General features: G+C 49.6%; 1 protein-coding gene across 1 annotated transcript in view; it reads right to left on the bottom strand.

Moving 5' to 3' along the window:
* Positions 1-16,408, bottom strand: part of LOC310688154 (uncharacterized protein) — a gene marked incomplete at its 3' end in the record, with an annotated part of 161,985 nt that extends 145,577 nt beyond the window's left edge. Inside the window, exons 1-4 of the mRNA XM_083464277.1 lie at positions 16,260-16,408; positions 14,458-14,876; positions 14,189-14,270; positions 13,278-13,360 (exon numbers count right to left, since the gene is read on the bottom strand). Coding sequence (XP_083320403.1) covers positions 13,278-13,360; positions 14,189-14,270; positions 14,458-14,876; positions 16,260-16,290 — 615 coding nt within the window. The 5' untranslated portion in view covers positions 16,291-16,408. The remainder of the gene's footprint in view (positions 1-13,277; positions 13,361-14,188; positions 14,271-14,457; positions 14,877-16,259) is intronic.
* Positions 16,409-18,517: the final 2,109 nt, after the last annotated feature.

Genomic DNA, 18,517 nt, shown 5'->3' with positions numbered 1-18,517 from the left:
ACTGTATGCTTTGAAAGCTCAGTAAACTATTACTGAAGAAGTCCTGCTGCCTCTCTGTGTGTTTTTGACCTCAGTGTGGGACTTGCTCTGCACGTGGCCCCTACCCTGCTGCTACTTGGCTCATGCCCTGGAGTTGCTCTACTCAAGCATGCAAGACGGTTTTTGCACCAAACTCTGTCACACACACCCCACCGCATGATCTCCAAGCACTGATTCTTCACCAGAACTTCATCGCTGCCTCCTGCACGTTCTGAAGAAAACTTGAAATACTGAAATTGAATGGGAGATTTCCCCCCAAGCCTAATTGCAAGAGGGGAACGGAGGGGCTGCAGGGACCAGGGAAGTGTCCTGATGGGCCCATCTTCACTCTTGAACCCCATGGGGCAACCCCAGAGCTCCTCCTTATTCTGGGGTTTGGGGAAGGTAGTATTTTTCCATAGTCCCAGAAGTTTTTATTCAGTCATGCTGCTAGGGAGTTTTCCTACCAGAGGCCCACAGTTAATATTACCATCACACTGATTTTACTGCTGTGGCTGCTGTTGCTGTCATGGACTGGCTGGTGGGGGGGGTGAGGCACCAGTTGGGGGACCTACAAGGGAAGAAGGCTCAGAGCCCAGGGACTGGTGGTGGGATGGCAGTGAGCAGAAAGAGGGAGGAAAGGGAGCAGAACGGGAGGGGAGGTGTTGCAAGCTGAGGAGGAAACAGGGTTTGATGAGCGGGAAGAGGCTGGGGCAGAGAGCAGTTCAGGCTCAGAGAGGGGAGAGGAGGGGGCCAGGAGACCCAGAGGAGGCCGGCTGCGGAAGCATCCAGGGAGACTCCCCCTCCTGCTGTGAACAGCTCCCCTCTCCCCGGGTCTCCTAGAGCAGGCATGTCCAACTTCCAAGAGACTGCTATCTACTCCAACTATTAAAAAAACCAGGCAATGATCTACCCATTGGATTGACCAAAGTTGTTGACCTTTTTGCTTTTTTGGGGGGGGGGGTTGAGCTCCCTGAAGCTTTCCTGAGCCTCCACATCTGGGGAGAGCTATTTTGTTTGCTGAGGGAAGGAGTCACAATCCTGTCACATTGCGGGTGTCAGGCTTTTAGGTAAGGAGATGAAGCTCAGGTGGAAAAGAGTTTATAAGGAAAAAAACCTGGCATGTGGATTTTCTCGCTGCCCAGCTTGTCAGGGTGCCACTCCCCATGGGTCCCTTCGGTCAGCAAAAGAAGGAGTCTCCAGCCAAGTGAAAGTTGCAAAACAGTGGTCAGTAGACCTGGTCTTTATTTGTTGCAACAAGGTTCAAACACACAAAGAAGAAGAAGAAAAGTTTGGATTTGATATCCCGCTTTATCACTAGACAAAGGAGTCTCAAAGCGGCTAACATTCTCCTTTCCCTTCCTCCCCCACAACAAACACTCTGTGAGGTGAGTGGGGCTGAGAGACTTCAGAGAAGTGTGACTGGCCCAAGGTCACCCAGCAGCTGCATGTGGAGGAGCGGAGACGTGAACCCGGTTCACCAGATTACGAGTCTACCACTCCTAACCACTACACCACACTGGAGTAGGAATGGGGTTGCGTGAACTTTTAAGACCTCTCCCCCCCCCTTTCCCATAATACATTTTTGAACAGCCTCATTGTTACATCACAAATATGCCATAAAGAGGGAGTGGTGTCATGGGGTAGCATGAGTTCCTCACCCACCGCTGTCAATCACCCCTATTTCCTGTCAATCACCTCCTAAGTATCCGCTTCCCAAAGAAGAATAAAACCTTTTACACTTCTCCCTACCTTTGGACTTTCCTGAGTTTGGGCTTTGAGAGTACCTGGTTCCAGTTCCCTCCACCAATGGATTTCTGCCTGGTTCATTGTTGCCCCTCCTGTTCCTTCCTCTTGTTTCCTCCTGGGAAGGGGTGAGGTGTACGTGACCATAAGCCGGTGGGATTATGGAGGAGGGCTGTGCCGAAGATCCACCTTCCCAGTGGGAGGAAAATGCCATTGGAATGGAACCAAGTGGTTGAGGCACTGGTTTTATGTGAATTTCTGGAGATTTTGTATGTTTCCCCCTTCAGCCAAGTTCAAAAGATACATTGTACCACTTCTGGGCAACCGATACCAGAATGGAGACATTTTATGAAGCTCCTTCCATTGTCTGCCCAGCAGGAGGCGCTCAATCAACCTGCCAAAGGCTGAGCTGCCTTCCCTGCCTAAGCATTGCAGTGGTGCCCTGCCCATTGCACCCTCCAAACACCAGAGGCCGCTGTTTTGCAACATCTGATTGGCTGGCTGCCAAAATCTAACAATCCTGATTGGTCAGTGGTTGCCCATTCACAGAAAATGCAAAGTTCATTCATGAAATAATGGTATTTCATGGAAGCATGCATTTAACAGTAGATTTCTCAAAAGAGAGGTCTGGGGTTTTAGGGTTGTGTCATGCTTGTCCGTACAGTGTAGGGGAACGCTCAGGCGCACGGTCTTGACTTTGGTTCCAGACCATGGAGGGGATTTGGTATTACTTCCGGGAGGCCACAACCCACCTCCCCGGCTTGTACTATCAGAAAAAGGGTCTGTGCTGCAACGAGTGTTGTGTCCCCTTCTGCCATGTGGACTCTACCCCATGAAATAGCTTTGTAATTCTGGACTATCACAAAGAACTGAGGGGTGTTAATGGAGAAATCTGAGGGCTCCCTTGGACCAGAAACAAGGAGACCAGCCAGGAAGAGCAGAGGAAAAGAGCAGCCAGTAGGCTTGGTCTTGATTGAAGACTGTTGCAACAGGACTCCCACCTGCCACCAGGTGGAACAAGATGGAAGCCCCCAACAAAAGAGAACCCAAACTTTTTTTAGCTGCTAATCCCCATGTTAAAGGAAAAGGGACCCCCGACCACTAGGTCCAGTTGCAGACAACTCTGGGGTTGTGGCGCTCATCTCGCTTTATTGGCCGAGGGAGCCGGCGTACAGCTTCCGGGTCATGTGGCCAGCATGACTAACCTGCTTCTGGCGAACCAGAGCAGTGCACGGAAACACCGTTTACCTTCCCACCAGAGCAGTACCTATTTATCTACTTGCACTCTGACGTGATTTTGAACTGCTAGGTTGGCAGGAGCTGGGACTGAACAACAGGAGCTCATCCTGTCATGGGGATTCGAACTGCCGACCTTCTGATCGGCAAGCCCTAGGCTCTGTGGTTTAGACCACAACACCACCCGAATCCCCATGTTACACCCCCCCAACTAAATCACTCATACATCATAGTTACATCATGAACGGGGAGGCCTGGTGTCAGGAATCTGAGCATCCTGGACCCTGCCCCATGGTTCCCCTTGCCCTCCACCAAACACCCATTAAGTGGAACAAAAGAGATCTTTACATTTCCCTGTTTCCCAGCCAGGTTCATCACACCCTTTGGTCTTCATCTGGGTTTGTTATTTCTGGAATGGCTACCTGTCTGGCACTCAGGTATCAGGATGCCAGGGATTATCACTCAGGCAGAGGGGCTGCTGAGGAGCTGAGCTCACATGTCTATAAGAATTTCTGAAGGTTTCCCAGTGAGCCAGTACATGGAGACATTTATCAGCGTTTAGTATGCAGCAAAGGCCCTTTGAATTGACACTTTGATGAAGTGTTTTGTGGGGACAAATCACAAAAGTCGCAAAAGTGATGGTGTTGATTTTGGTAGTGGGCTGCATGTGCATGATATCTGCTGGAGGGGCAACACCCCCCAAAACCTATACATCAATTCCTGCAACATGGGGCAAGCATGAGTTTGACCAAACTGCGGGAGGCAGTGGAAGAGAGGAGTGCCTGGCGTGCTCTGGTCCAGGGGGTCACGAAGAGGCGGACACGACTAAAGGACTCAACAACAACAACAACCTCAGTTAATAAATGTGAATCTGAGATGGGCTTATTCCCATGCATTCCTCCCTCCCTTGACCCAAAGATCCTTCCCCTAAAGCACCCTGCATCTGTGCAAAAGAAGCGCAGAGCTGCCGCTCTCCTGCAAGCTCGCCTCTCCCTGGCAGGACCCTTCACTCCTTGGCTTGGGGGTCGTTGTCCCCCCCACATGAGCAGAGCAGCCCTCCATGCACCCCCTGCAGCCCTGGGACCCCCTTCTCCTGTAGCAGGAACCCCCCCACCCCAATCATTCTGTTTGCACAAACTTCACACACACTCACACTCACACACTACATACGCCACATTTCTGTTATAAATTCATAGAAAATCAACCATACATCGGATTTGCACTGTTCCATTTTTTACTCCATGTGACAAGGACTATCAAAGGGGGGTGCTTGGTTTCTGGTCAGCCATAATCCCTTCACCATCCCAGCACATCCACAGGAGCCCTGCCCAGTTGCTATGTCAACCCTGATAATCCCAGACAGAAGACAATCAAAATCACAAAGAACAGTGGATTCACCACAGACTGAAACAAAGGACAACGATCAGATCTTCCCTCTGGGGGCAGGAAACTGCAAACTCCCCATTGTCACCTGGAAAGTACTCATGGGGAGGGGGAAAGGAGGAACCAGCTGGGTGACAGGACACTCAGGTTACCACCACAACTCCTCCCTCAACCCCTCCTTTCTGTAATGTATGCATGATGTCAACCCCTCCTTTCTGTAATGTATGCATGATGTTTCTGGGGGTGGGCTTGAGCTAGAGGAGGGGAATTTCAAAAGTTTTTATAAGGTCTTGCAGCCCATTGTTCTGGGTCTTTCCTCTCTCTTGCAAGTGAGGGGAATACCCTGTTGCAACAGTTCAATAAAGGCCAAGCCTACAGGCTGCTGTTTTGCTCCAAGTTATCCTGGTTGGTGTCTTTGTTTTTGTCCAAGAGAGCCCTCAGATTTTTCCGTTAACACTCCCAATGGGGTCTGTCGGGAGAGGGGGACGGGAGACTCACCGGGTCCCCGGAGGCGCCACGAGGAAACAATTGCAGAGGGTCGATCGTCGCCCCCGGCAGAGAGGGAGGGGCTTTTGCCAAGGAGGATCCCCCCTTTCCCCCCCACCTCTTGGGGAAGGTGGCTCCGTGCATTTAACGCTTGGCGAGCCGGGCGCACACCTCTCTCCCCTCCCTCTCAAAGCAGGAGCTCGCAGGCGCCGTGTGCGCCGCGCGGAGACCCAGAGCTGTTGCCACAGCATTGCAGAGTTGGCAGGGACCCCCCGCGGCCATCTAGTCCAACCCCCAGCGAGGCAGGAATCGCCTTTTACCGTTGGATCCTCCTGGCTGGCGGTGCGCATCGTTCATTACCTCGGCCAGAAGCAGAACAGCTTTGTTTCCCGGCCACGAAACTGGTTCCTCCGCGGCATCTCCGCGGGGTGGGAATGGAGCTCCTGCTCAGGGAAGGCGATGGGGGGCCTAAGGGTCCCCAGTTGAGCTGGTTCAGCAACGGGCTGGACCGAGTGAAAGATGGCGAGTCCCGGGGGCGCAGGGACCGAACAGCACAGAGCGGGGGGGGGCGGGTGTTAGTGGCTAGGTTACTGCTGCTGCTGTTAATATTGTTTTGGGTTTGTTTGTTTTTAGGTTTAAACCTTATTCTCATGATTGTGACCAAAATCACAATCCAAACTTTTCAATGAAACAGTCGTTAAAAGCCAAGAACTCATCACGCATTTCTATTACAGACGATAAGGAAAAAATTCCGGGGTGAGAGACGAGTAGTCCAACTCCTCTGGGTGTAGTTCCCCGCGGGTGTCTGCTGTCAGTAAAAGAAGGACGCTCCAGTCAAGCAATTTGGAGCTCTTCTTCTTTGCGATCCCTCATAGCCAAGTAATATTGTCTTCCATAAACACGGTTTGAACAATGAGTCCGTAAGTGACTGTGGAGGCCAATTCTGGATCCACACGTCCTTCCACAGTGGGGACATAGGTTTCCGGATGGGAGTTGATCACAGTGTGGATTTGCCAAGTGTGCCTTCCTCTTAGCACGTTTCTCCCTTGCGTCCTGAGTTCGAGTGTCTTCAAAGCCCAGGACACCTTTGGTCAAGGCTGTTCTCCAATTGGGGCGCTCGCAGGCCAGTCTTTCCCAATTGTTGGTGTTTATACTACATTTTTAAAAATTTCCCTTGAGACAGTCTTTCAAGCTCTTTTGTTGACCACCAGCATTATGCTGTCCACCTTAAGTACCCGCCACCCAAAGAACAATAAAACTATCTATGCATATCCTTGCCCTCCAGCCTTCCTGAGGATGGGCTTGGGGAACACCTGACCTCAGCAAACCCATCAGCGGGGGTGTCCATAGTTTCCCTCAAGGTAGGGGTGCTGTGTACGTGACTGTGTGTCTCAGGGATTATGGAGGCAGGGGGAGCCCTGGATCCCCCTCTTCCAGAGGAGTCATTAGACATTGGAACCAAGGAAATGGGTCAAACCGTTGAATTTTGGAGATTATTGGATTCTATACTGGATAGTCGGAGGAAACAGTACGATACATGGTAACCACCTATTGCTACAGTTTTCTTTTCTGAGCTTCTTTGCTGTTGTGTGTGTGTGGTGCCTGTGTCAATGGGTCATTGTCTTGGCCTCAGTTAAGAGGCTGTGGTGGGGACTTGTGATTTTTGGGGAGTTGTGGTTTTAACACAGAAATGCACACGAAATCCCCTTCTCCCCCCATGTTCAGTTATATGTCAGTGTTCATGTAGGAAATTAAGCAATGTATACGAAAGCCACAGAGATCTTTGTGCAAGTTGTGCTGATTGTGGGCCAGAGAAGCAAATGCAGCAGTTGCAGACCTCAGAACACACCAAGAGAGTTGGGGGAGGTTGTGTAGAGAACAATTTTTGCCCCTCCGCAGAGGAGGAAGAGACTCGTGATGGTGGTAAGTGACTCTCTGCTGAGGGGGACACATTCAGCAGGGTGCAGAGCTAACAGGATGTCCCTGGAGGTGTCCTGTCTTCCAGGTGCAAAGATTCCAGATGTGACAGAGAAGTTGCCAAGTCTTATAAAAAGCCCACTGACCACTACCCCTTCCTTCATATTCATGTGGGTACAACCAAGACTGCCACACACGACCTTCAACATATAGCAAGGGACCAGGAGACTCTGGGCAGGAAGCTGGAGAGCCTTGGGGCACAGGTGGTCTTTCCACCACTCCTTCCTGTGGAAGGCTGTGGCCCAGGAAGAGAGAGGAAAATACTGGATGAGAACTTCTGAGGGGAAGAGCTGTTCGACAGTGGAATGGACTCCCTTGGACGGTGGTGGACTCTTCTTCCTCGGAGGTTTTTAAGCAGAGGTTGGAGGCCACCTGCCAGGAATGCTTCAGCTGAGATGCCTGCATTGCAGGGGGTTAGACTAGAGGACCTCTAGTGTCATTTCCAACTCTACCATTCTATGAAACAAACAAACAATTTTTTCCAATTACTATGATCCCAATTGAGTCAGGGCTTTCAACACTAGTACTAATTGGGCCCAGAAACACCTCTCACATTTCATTGCATCCTCTGTGACAGTTTTTCAATGTGAAGGGCACCCGAATATAGAAAGAGCTGCAGTTTCTTTGATATGTGACACAGGTCAGAATGCATGAGCTGTGCCTGCAAATAGTCCCAAAGCCTTTCCTTTATGGAAAAAGTTAATCTAACTCTAAATATTGCATTTACATCAATTGCCATGAAGATTCCTCTTGACAGCATCAAGTCTGAGCCCCTTTAACTGCTTCTTCCCTTGCCAGGAGTTGGAGCTTATCCTGCTTCTGTCATGGACCCTTTACTTGAGACTCCTGCACTGCAGGCAGCTGGACTAGATCCGACTCAGAGTCCCCTTCAACTCTACAGTTGTATGATTCCATGACCATACTTGATGTCTTCAGGAGGCAGCTGCATTCAGCCTCAGCCAAATCCATGTTAATGCCAGTGGCCAGGAAACCTCTGTGACTCAGTTCCCATCAGCCTGACACTCCAATGTTGGCATGATAAACAAATCAGAAACAAATGTCAAAAAAGAAATATTGGGCAGTGAGTGTGCACTCCATGGTCTTGAGAAACAAGGCCAACCTTTTTGCTAGGTTGCCAAAGTAAAAGACCACTGTTTTTAAAGGACAGCTTCACAGCTGTCCATGGAGGCACAGGCCTATTCTGTGTCCAGGGCAGCTGTCTGCCAGCTCCATCTGGTACGCAGGATAAGACCCTCCCTGCCCACAGACTGTCTTGCCAGAGTGGTGCATGCTCTGGTTATCTCTCGCTTGGACTACTGCAATGCACTCTACATGGGGCTCCCTTTGAAGGTGACCCGGAAACTGCAACTAATCCAGAATGTTGCAGCTAGACTGGGGACTGAGAGCAGCCGCCGGGACCACATAGTACTGGTCTTAAAGGATCTTCACTGGTTCCCAGTACATTTCCAAGCACAAGCCTAAAGCTTCTCCACCCACATCGATCAGCCCAGACACTGAGGTCCAGCTCCAAGGGTCTTCTGGCGGTTCCCTCCCTGCGAGAAGTGATGTTGTAGGGAACCAGGCTGTGGGCTTTGTTGATATTAGCACCCACCCTGTTGAACGCTCTCCCATCAGATGTCAAGGAAATAAAAAACCTCTATCACTTTCAGTATACATCTGAAAGGAGACCTGTATATGGAAGCTTTTTAATGTTTGATGTTTTATTACTTTTTTATATTTTGGAAGCTGACCAGAGTGGCTGTGGGAACCCAGTAGGATGGGCAGGGTGCAAATAAAATCGCAACAACAATTAAAATCACAAATAAAATCACAACAGCAACTACTACTACTACTACTATTGTAATCCTCATCCTCCTCATTAAATCATCCTAAAATTAAATTTGTACACAGTTATTACTATGGTTCCTCCCTGCTGTGACTTGCTTGATGGCCCATGAGATGGGTGTTTTGACTGAAGCTCTTTCCACAATCCAAGGACTTGTATGGTTTCTCCCCAATGTGGATTCTTTGATGGGAAGTGAGACTTGCCCTCTTACTGTACCCCTTTCCACATTCCAAGCACTGATATGGTTTCTCCCCGCTGTGAGTTCTTTGATGGGAAGTGAGACTTTCCTTCCGGGTGAAGCTCTTCCCACATTCCAAGCACTGATAGGGTTTCTCCCCTGTGTGAATTCTTTGATGGGCCTTGAGATTAGAGCTCTTTCTGAAGCTCCTTGTACATTCTGAGCACTGATATGGTTTCTCTTCTTTATGAATCATCTGATGATCTGTAAGATGGATGTTCTCACTGAATCTCTTTCTACATTCCATGCACTGAAATGGTTTCTCCCCTGTATGAATTCTTTTATGAGCCATGAAGCTTTCCTTCCGACTGAAGCTCTTTCCACACTCTTGGCATTGATGGTGTTCCTCTCCATGGTGAATTCTCTGGTGTTGATGGAAGGCTTGGCTTCTGTTAAAGCTCTTTCCACATTTCAAGCACTGATATATTTTCTTCTCACTGTGAATTCCTTGATGGGAACTGAGACTTTTCTTCCAAGTGAAGCTCTTTCCACATTTCAGACACTGATATGGTTTCTCCCCAGTGTGGATTCTTTGATGGGCCATAAGATTGGACCTCTTACAGAAGCTCTTTCCACATTCTATGCACTGATGCGGTTTCTCCCCTGTATGGATTATTTGATGGGCCGTGAGATTGGAGCTCTTTCTGAAACTCCTTCTACACTCTGAACACTGATATGGTTTCTCCCCTGTATGAATTCTTTGATGGGTCATGAGATGGATGTTTTTACGGAATCTCTTTCCACATTCAAAACATTGATATGGTTTCTGATCTCTGTGAGTTCTTTGATGGGAATAGAGATTGGCCCTCTTAATGAAGCTCTTTCCACATTCCAAGCACTGATATGGTTTCTTCCCGGTATGCATACTTTGATGGGAAGTGAGATTGGCTCTCTGATTGAAGCTCCTTCCACATTCCAAGCACTGGTAGGGTTTCTCCCCTGTATGAATTCTTTCATGGCAAGTTAGATTGGCCCTTTGGCTGAAACTCTTTCCACATTGCAAGCACTGGTAGGGTTTCTCCCCACTGTGAGTTCTTTGATGGGCAGTGAGATGGGAGATGCGAATGAAGTTCTTTCCACATTCCAAGCACTGATATAGTTTCTCCCCACTGTGAATTCTTTGATGGGAAATGAGACTATCTTTCCACTTGAAGTTCTTTCCACATTCTGAACATTGATATGGTTTCTTCCTCATGGGATTTATTTGATGGAAAGTGGAACGCAATCTCTGTCTGAAACGCTCTCCACACTCCAAGTATTTATATGGCTTCTCCACTGTGTGGATTTTGTCCTGGTCTCCTTTGTTCTTACTTCCCAATTTATCACCACCTGCAGTACAGAGAGAAATGGATTAGACCCACAGGAAAAAAATGAACCCTCAAATTATTGAACAATGCTAATGAATGTTGTGATAGAGGAAGAACTGAAGGGAGTTCTTCCTCTCCTATTGCATGGAGCCCAGATGGCCCCGTAGTTTCCCTGGAGCTCACGGCAATGAAACAATTGCTGAGATGGCTAGAGAGCTAGTGGGGGAAAACTCATTCTGAATTGGGCTGGACACTGGTTAGAGCTCAACACTGAGCCTACTAAGTGGTGATAGTGATGGCGAGGACTTTATTCACCGCCACTATAGCCTCTGCAGAAAATGGCAGCAGGAGATTCTTTCAGGTGGTTCATGATATAATGGAACCACTTTGCCATTGGGGCCTGGTGAGGACCCCAAGACCTCCTGCAATCATTTTGCAGGTTTTTGCAGATAAAGTTGCTCAGTTTTGGAAAGCGGTAGACTTCACCATGGCACCAGGGCCGGAGAAGGAGAATGCTAGGGTCCTGTCTAGTCAAGTTGCATGGGACCAATTCCAATCTGTTACCTTCGAGGATGTGGACAGGACGCTTGGGCAAGTGAAACTAACCACCTGTCTCTTTGATCCTTGCCCATCCTGGCTCATAAAAGAGACTGAAATTAGACTCGTCGTGGGACTGAAACTGCCTTGGTCGCGCTGGTTGATGATCTCCGGCGAGCTAGGGACAAAGGTGAAAGCTGTTTCCACTTCTGCTGGATCTCTCAGCGGCCTTTGATATCACCAACCATGACATCCTTCTGGATCCTCTAGAAGAGCTGGGGGCTGGGGGCACTGTTATGCAGTGGTTCCCCCTCCTCCTCCTGGGCCATGTCCAGAAAGTGGTGTTTGGGAATGAGTTTCAGCCCCTGGGTGCTCACTTGTGGGGTGCCTCAGGGCTCCATCCTCTCCCCCATGCTTTGTAATATCTATAAGAAGCCACTGGGAGAGATCATCTGCAGGGTTGGGCTGGGTGTTCATCAGTATGTGGATGATACCCAGCCCTACCTCTCCTTTATATCAAAACCAATGAGAGCGGTGAATGCCCTGTGTGGTTGTCTGGAGGTAGTTGGAGGATGGATGGTGGATGGAGGTTAAATCCCGCCAAGACTGAAGACCTCTTTTTGGGGGACAGGATGCAGGCGGGGGGGGGGGCTTCCTGTTCCTGAATGGGGTAGCTGTGTCCCTAAAGGGCCAGATGCACAGCCTAGGGGTCATTTTGGACTCACAGCTTTCCATGGAGGCACAGGTCAATTCTGTGCCCAGGGCAGCTGTCTGCCAGTTCTATCTGGTACGCTGGCTGAGACCTTCCCTGCCTGCAGACTGACTTGCTAGAGTGGTGCAAGTTCTGGTTATCTCCTGCTATCTCCTGCTTGGTGGATAAAGCGAGATGGCACCAAACCCCATAGTCGCCTTTGACTGGACTTAACTGTCCAGGGGTATTTTACCTTTACCTTTTACCACTGCAATGCACTCTGCATGGGGCTACCTTTGAAGGTAACTCAGAAACAACTAATCCAGAATGCGGCAACTAGACTGGTGACTGGGAGCAGCCACCAAGAACGTATAACACCAGTCCTATAAAATCTTCACTGGCTCACAATGCATTTCTGAGCACCATTCAAAGTGTTATTACAGTGGAACCTCGGGTTACGTACCGTCCTCCTTACGAACACTTCGGGTAATGAGGTCCACTAACCCAGAAGTAGGTGTTCCAGGTAGCGAACTTTGCCCCAGGATGTGAGCAGAAGTCATGCACCGCAGCAGGAGGCCCCATTAGCGAAAGCGCACCTCAGGTTAAGAATGGTTTCGGGTTAAGAACGGACCTCCGGAATGAATTAATTTTGTAAACAGAGGTACCACTGTATTATTATTTACATGTGAGGTTTTACAACAGAGTTGGATTTTGCTTGGCCCAATCATGGAATCTGTTCCATCTCGGTCGTCTCTTTGGACAACTTAACACCAACAGAAGCAATAACAAAGGACCTGAGAGCAGCTACTTCCACAGCAACTCTGAAGCCTACATTTTAAAAGGCCTGGGTAGTTCAGATCAGCCTGATCATTGTTTAAAATGGTGTAAATGGAGCAAGAATATTTACAGACAAAACAGTCAATAGTCCTCCGTTCAAGATGAGCTGTATCCCAGATAAGAATCCCAGGTGCTCTAAATGGTTCTGTTGAGCTCCATCAAAATCTGGGAGGTTCTTCACTGAGATATTTATGGAATCTCAAAACACACATTATGATCCAGCAGCAAGCCTTACTGAGAGAGGCCATGATCCCAAGATTTTCTGCCATGACTTCCTTATGCAGAGCTCTCTGGTCAGGATCCAGTAACGCCCACTCCTCATATGTGAAATGAACAGCGACATCTTCAAAGCACACTGGACCCTAAGAGAGAAAGACAAAGTTCTCCTCTCAGACATGCTTCTTTTAGCATCTTAATATATTTGTGTGTGTGTGTGTTTTACTCTGTATTTTAATAATGGACATTAATCTTAGTGTAAATGGGTGGAACTCCACATTGCACAACATAACCCTTTTTCCAGATGGAAGGATTCCCACTCTCCTCTCCCTGTGTGCTCTTCTGGAGGGGGGGACCCTTCTGTTGCCCTAAACCCCACTTCAAGGGGTGCAAGGGGGCCCTGGGGGGGGGAGAGAAGCACTTGGAGGGGGGAAAGTGCCATTGTGAAATGGATGGGTCTGGGTACGTCCTCCTGGCCACTGTTCTGTATGGTTTGTCAACCGCTTAGAAGCCTGTTTGAGCATCCATCGATCAGTCTGTAAATAAAATTATAATGATTGATAAATCAGACTAGTGACATTCAGAAGGCGAGTTAAGGCAAGGTGGCTGTCCTCATTCTCAGCAATTGAACCTTCCCAAATGTCATTTCCAGCCCTTGTTAAGGGCAGCCAAGAGGAGGAGAGAGATTCCTTCAGGGCCAGAGGCACTCTGACTGCCCCACCCCTCAACCCCCTTCCCCACAGGGCTCCCTCCCTCTACCTGAGCTGCTTCCACAGCCGCTGCTTCTCCTTCACCATCAGGAATAGATGGAAGAGGAGGTCTTGCTGGCATCATCTGGTCACCTGAAAGAGACAGAGGTAAGTAGGAAGCCAGGAGTGCAGCTGCTCTCCAAAAAGTCTCACCTTCTGAGTGTGGGAATGTTGTGGGTAGCAGGATAGGATATATTGAGTAAATATTATCCTTCCTAACTCACATGACTGAGTTTATTCATACAGCAGAGTACAACCCCCTCTTTATACAGCAGGAAGCTAGTTGCAGATCTGTTAGAATTTCTTAAGTTCTAATATTCCTGGTAAGACCCCTAAAGATCTCCTAAAAGATAAGTTCTCCTAAAAGAATCTCCTAAAAGAATAAAGACACAACGGTCTTCTTTTAAAAGCAACAAGAAGTTTACTCACATTCAGTTCACAGTTGGATCCCTGGAGGCAGGCTTTAGCTTAGAGTTACAGAAGAGGGTTTGAGTCCATCCCTTATGAGAATGAGCCCGTGTCCTGGTGGCTGAGAGCCAGCAGTGCAGTCCAAGAGAATAAAAGGCATCAAAAGAGGAGGTGGACCTTTTGTGTCTGGAAGGGTCACGCCCACCTACCTGGTCACATGCAGAGGAAGGATGCTCCAGACCAGATGGAACAGGAAGTTGAACTGGCTGGACCAACATTCCTCTGCATGTCCACTCTAGGCAAACTGGAAATGCTGTATTTGACTGCTTATGTTACAGCCAACACTGAGTGCATTTGGACATTTGTCCATTTCATAATTTAGATGTGTAAAAGATACACATCTCCTTGGGGCTCTTGGCTCCAAGTTTCCTCCCTCCAAAGATGAAAAGAACCCATGGATTCGTTTTTATATCCACAGAAAGGGACCAAACGGAGAACGGACTCCTTCCTTACCCAGCAGCCTCTCTCTGGTGTCCAGCGGAGTCCTTTTGGTCTCAGAAGAATCTGGGCCCATTTCTGCAAACAGATCCTGTCTCTGAAATAGCAACAAAGATTCAAAACAGAGAATATGAAGAAGGGTTAGAAAAGGAATGACAGAGGCAATCTGATAATATTCAATGGCTGCTTTCCAAAACAAGGATGGCCCATTAGTAGAGCTTTTGGGGATGTTCTCCTTCCTGTTTGGAGCCCCTTGGGAGTATCCAGAGGAAAGTCTCTCTCACCTGCTGCTCTGCCTGCTTCCTCTCCTCTGCCCGACTCAGGAGGAAACCTTCGGCCAGGGCCACCGCCTGGGAACTGGTCTCTGCTCCGCATTCCCTCACCCAGCTCTCCATCTCCAGAGGAAGGACAGCCAGGAACTGCTCCAAGATCACCAGGTCCAGCATCTCAGCTTTCGTGTTCCTTTCTGGCTTCAGCCATTGATGGCAAAGGTTGTAGAGTCGGCTGCAAACCTCTCGGGGTCCTTTGGCCTCCTGGAAGCAGAACTGCCTGAACTGCTGGCTCTGCACATCTGAGCAGAGGGTGTCCTCCTCACCCAGGATCCTCTGCACAGTTTCCCCCCAGAATCCCCCACTGCTCCCAGTTCTGATGGCATGGCTTCTTCCTGCTGAGTCTTGCGCATCCATCTGTGCTCTCAGGAAGCCTGCAAGAGAGATGAAGGAATCCTTGATGATCTGACAAGTTCTCTCTGTCCAGATTAAGAGGTGCTAGGAAATTCTACAAAACACTATCAAACCTATAATTACTTAAATCCAACTACCAATACCACCCACAATGTAACCGGCTGTGTTTAACCATATGAATTCTTTATACGTCATATAAACATACCTCTTTTCATGTTATCAAATTAAGTAGAAGTTGTGGGTCTCAAAATATCCTCTGAACATCGGAGGGGTTGCGGGTCTGAATGGACACACCCGTGTCAGCCAGGAGTCTGGATAGCAGCCCTGTCTGCTTCATGGGTGGGTGGGTGGGGGTGGGGAAAGCTTTGCCTCTGACGGAAGGAGAATGGAGGGCCCACTTGCATCTGGAGGAGCTCAGCCCCAGAAGAGAAGAGGAGCCCTGCAGGATCAGGCCAAAGGGCCCCCTCTTGAGTCCAGCCTCCTCTTCCCGCAGGGGCCAACCAGGGACCCCTCATGGGAAGCCCACCAGCAGGACTGGGGCGCAAGAGCCCCTCTCTCCACCTGCAGCAACTGGGACTCTGAAGCCTCGCAGCCTCCAAGGGGGGAGACAGAGCATGGTCGTCATAGCGAGGAGCCACCCTGGCAAATAGAAGGGGAAGAAATGGAGGCAGTGAGAGATTTTACTTTCTTGGGCTCCATGATCACCGCAGATGGTGACAGCAGCCACGAAATTAAAAGACGCCTGCTCCTTGGGAGAAAGGCGATGACAAACCTAGACAGCATCTTAAAAAGCAGAGACATCACCTTGCCAACAAAGGTCCGTATAGTAAAAGCCATGGTTTTCCCAGTAGTGATGTATGGAAGTGAGAGCTGGACCATAAAGAAGGCTGATCGCCAAAGAATTGATGCTTTTGAATTCTGGTGCTGGAGGAGACTCGCCCTCTCCTCCCGCTCCACCAACTGGCCTCGCCCTCTTTCAAAGCCATCTCGAATCGGTGGGTTTAACTCCACGCGGTGAGATGGAGCGATTTTCTTTTCTCTGTCCTAAATCTTCCAGCCTTTATCACTGAGGCCAAGCTCTCCTTCTAACTTCCATTAATGTCCGAATGTAGCCGTCTGGCTACAACTTCAGTTAATAAATGTAAATCTGAATTTGGGGCTTGCATGCCTTACCCCCCCCCCCGACCCAAAGACCCTCCCCAAGGGGGCAAAGGAAGCGCAGATCTGCCTCTCTCCTGCGCCCTCGCCCCTCTCGCCAGGACCCTCTGCTCCTTGATTTTGGGGTCATCGTCCCCACTCCTTGCAGGAGCTGAGCAGCCCCCGCCCCCATGCACGCCCCCCTGCAGCCCTGGGACCCCCCTTCTCCCAATGGGGCCCTATGGGTCAAGGGAGAGGGGACTCACCGGGTCCCAGAAGGGGCCACGGAGGCAACATCTTCAGAGAAAGATAACAGCCCCCCTTTTATTGGCGGGCCTCTCCAGGAATGCAGCTCAGTTCCCTTTAACTCTTGAAGGGAGGTGCTTTTCCTCTGGAAGACCTGCCCCCCCCCCTTACCTCCTGTCCCTTCTAGGAAGCCAGCTCTGCTCCGTTTAACCCTTGGCTAGCCGAGAAGGTCCGTATAGTTAAAGCTGTGGTTTTCCCAGTATAGCTCTACAATTATACCATTATAGCCCTCGTTACGCTGGATTCCCCCCCCCCCCCCATGATCCCTGTCTGCTAATCCATTTAGATCTTGCTTCAGGTCTGGCGATGGAATGCGGATAAAATCCTGAGTTTTAATATGTAGTGATGTATGGAAGTGAGAGCTGGACCATAAAGAAGGCTGATCGCCGAAGAATTGATGCTTTTGAATTCTGGTGCTGGAGGAGACTCTTGAGAGTCCCATGGACTGCAAGAAGATCCAACCTCTCCATTCTGAAGGAAATCAGCCCTGAGTGCTCACTGGAAGGACAGATCCTGAAGCTGAGGCTCCAAGACTTTGGCCACCTCATGAGAAGAGAAGACTCCCTGGAAAAGACCCTGATGTTGGGAAATATGGAGGGCACAAGGAGAAGGGGATGACAGAGGACGGGATGGTGGGACAGTGTTCTCGAAGCTACCAGCATGAGGGAGGCAGTGGAAGACAGGAGTGCCTGGCGTGCTCTGGTCCAGGGGGTCAAGAAGAGGCGGACACGACTAAACGACTCAACAACATCAAAAGCCGAGAAGTGACAGAGAACTTGCCCAGTCTTTTAAAAAAGCCCACGGACCACATCCCCATCCTTCTGATTCATGAGGCTACAAACAAGCTTGTTTTCTCCTGCTCTCCTTCCTTGTAGGTTTTTAAGCAGAGGTTGACCTTCTGTCATTTTATAAAATGCATGCATATATATATGTGTGTGCTTTCAAGTATTTGGCTCCCAATTAATTCAGGGCTTTCTTGCTTTATTTATATAGCTTGGGAGTCAGGAATCACAGAGTTGGGAGGGACCCCAAGGGTCATCTAGTCCAACCTCCTGAAATGCAGGAATCTCGGCTAAAGCATCTGTAACGGAAAATGGGGGGGGCACTACACGGAAACAGTTTCCCCCTCCCTCCCCACAACCCGGGAGCCCAACCGCCTTCGTTCACAGTCGCATAAGCACTACAGTCCACCACAGCCATCATCTTGTACGTTCGCAGTAATCAACTCCTGAAATGTAAACTCAATGTGTATCAATGAAAAGGGTATATTACTGTTTTATGAACTAGCTCCCTGTTTTGTGAATCCCCTGAGGTCAACCAATAGGGTGCTTTAAAATCTGACAGCTAGCCAATCGGGTATTACCGAACAGCGACCCCTACTGTGCAAAGTCAGCAACTGGCAGGGGATCGCTGCAAAGCCCTTAGCGCAGCCTTTGCGCGGCTGACTGACAATGGGGAAAGTCCATTAATTGTACCCATTCTGGTTTCGATTGCCTTAAACGTGTTACATTATAACAAGAAGTGTCAAAATGTACCCTTTTGGACTTGACAGCGCTGGAAGAGGACTAGTCTTTGGAAACCGTATAAATTCAATGCCATTACCGATTCTCCCCATTCCCAGAGGCATTTTACTCTTACAGAGTAGGCGGACTTGGACATCACCTTCTTCCATAAACCTCTAGACAGGAGTGCCTGGCGTGCTCGGGTCCAGGGGGTCACGAAGAGTCGGACACGACTAAAGGACTCAGCAGCAGCAACAACAACCCATAACTCTCGCCTCTTAAAGGAGCCAGTTGCGCATCCGTGCAAAGGAAGAGCAGAGTTGCTGCCCTCCTGCGACCTCGCCCCTCCCTGGCAGGACCCTCCGCTCCTTGACTTGGGGTCCCCCCCTTACAGGCTCCCCACATGCACGCTCCCCTGTAGCCCTGGGACACCCCCGTGCACCCTCTGGGAGAGGGAGAGAGAGGAGACTCACCGGATCCCAGCAGGCGCCACTGGGGCAGCGTTTACAGAGAGAGACAAAAGCGCCCCCTTTTCTTGCAGGAAAAGTCTGGGGAGGCGGGGAGGGGCTTTTGCTCTGGAGGACCTGCCCTCCCCGTCTTTCTTTCCTCTCTAGGAATCCAGCTCGTTTATGTTTAACCCTTGGCAAGCCGTGCGCACCCAGCTCTCCCTCTTCTCTCCCTCTGGAGAGCAGGAGCCCCGGAGGAGCCACGCGCAT

Source organism: Podarcis liolepis (genome assembly GCF_965112155.1).
Source record: "Podarcis liolepis genome assembly, chromosome: 10".
In the NCBI taxonomy this organism is placed as follows: domain Eukaryota; kingdom Metazoa; phylum Chordata; class Lepidosauria; order Squamata; family Lacertidae; genus Podarcis; species Podarcis liolepis.
The sequence above is the reverse complement of the archived record's forward strand: the minus strand, read 5'-3'. Positions and strand labels throughout refer to the sequence as shown.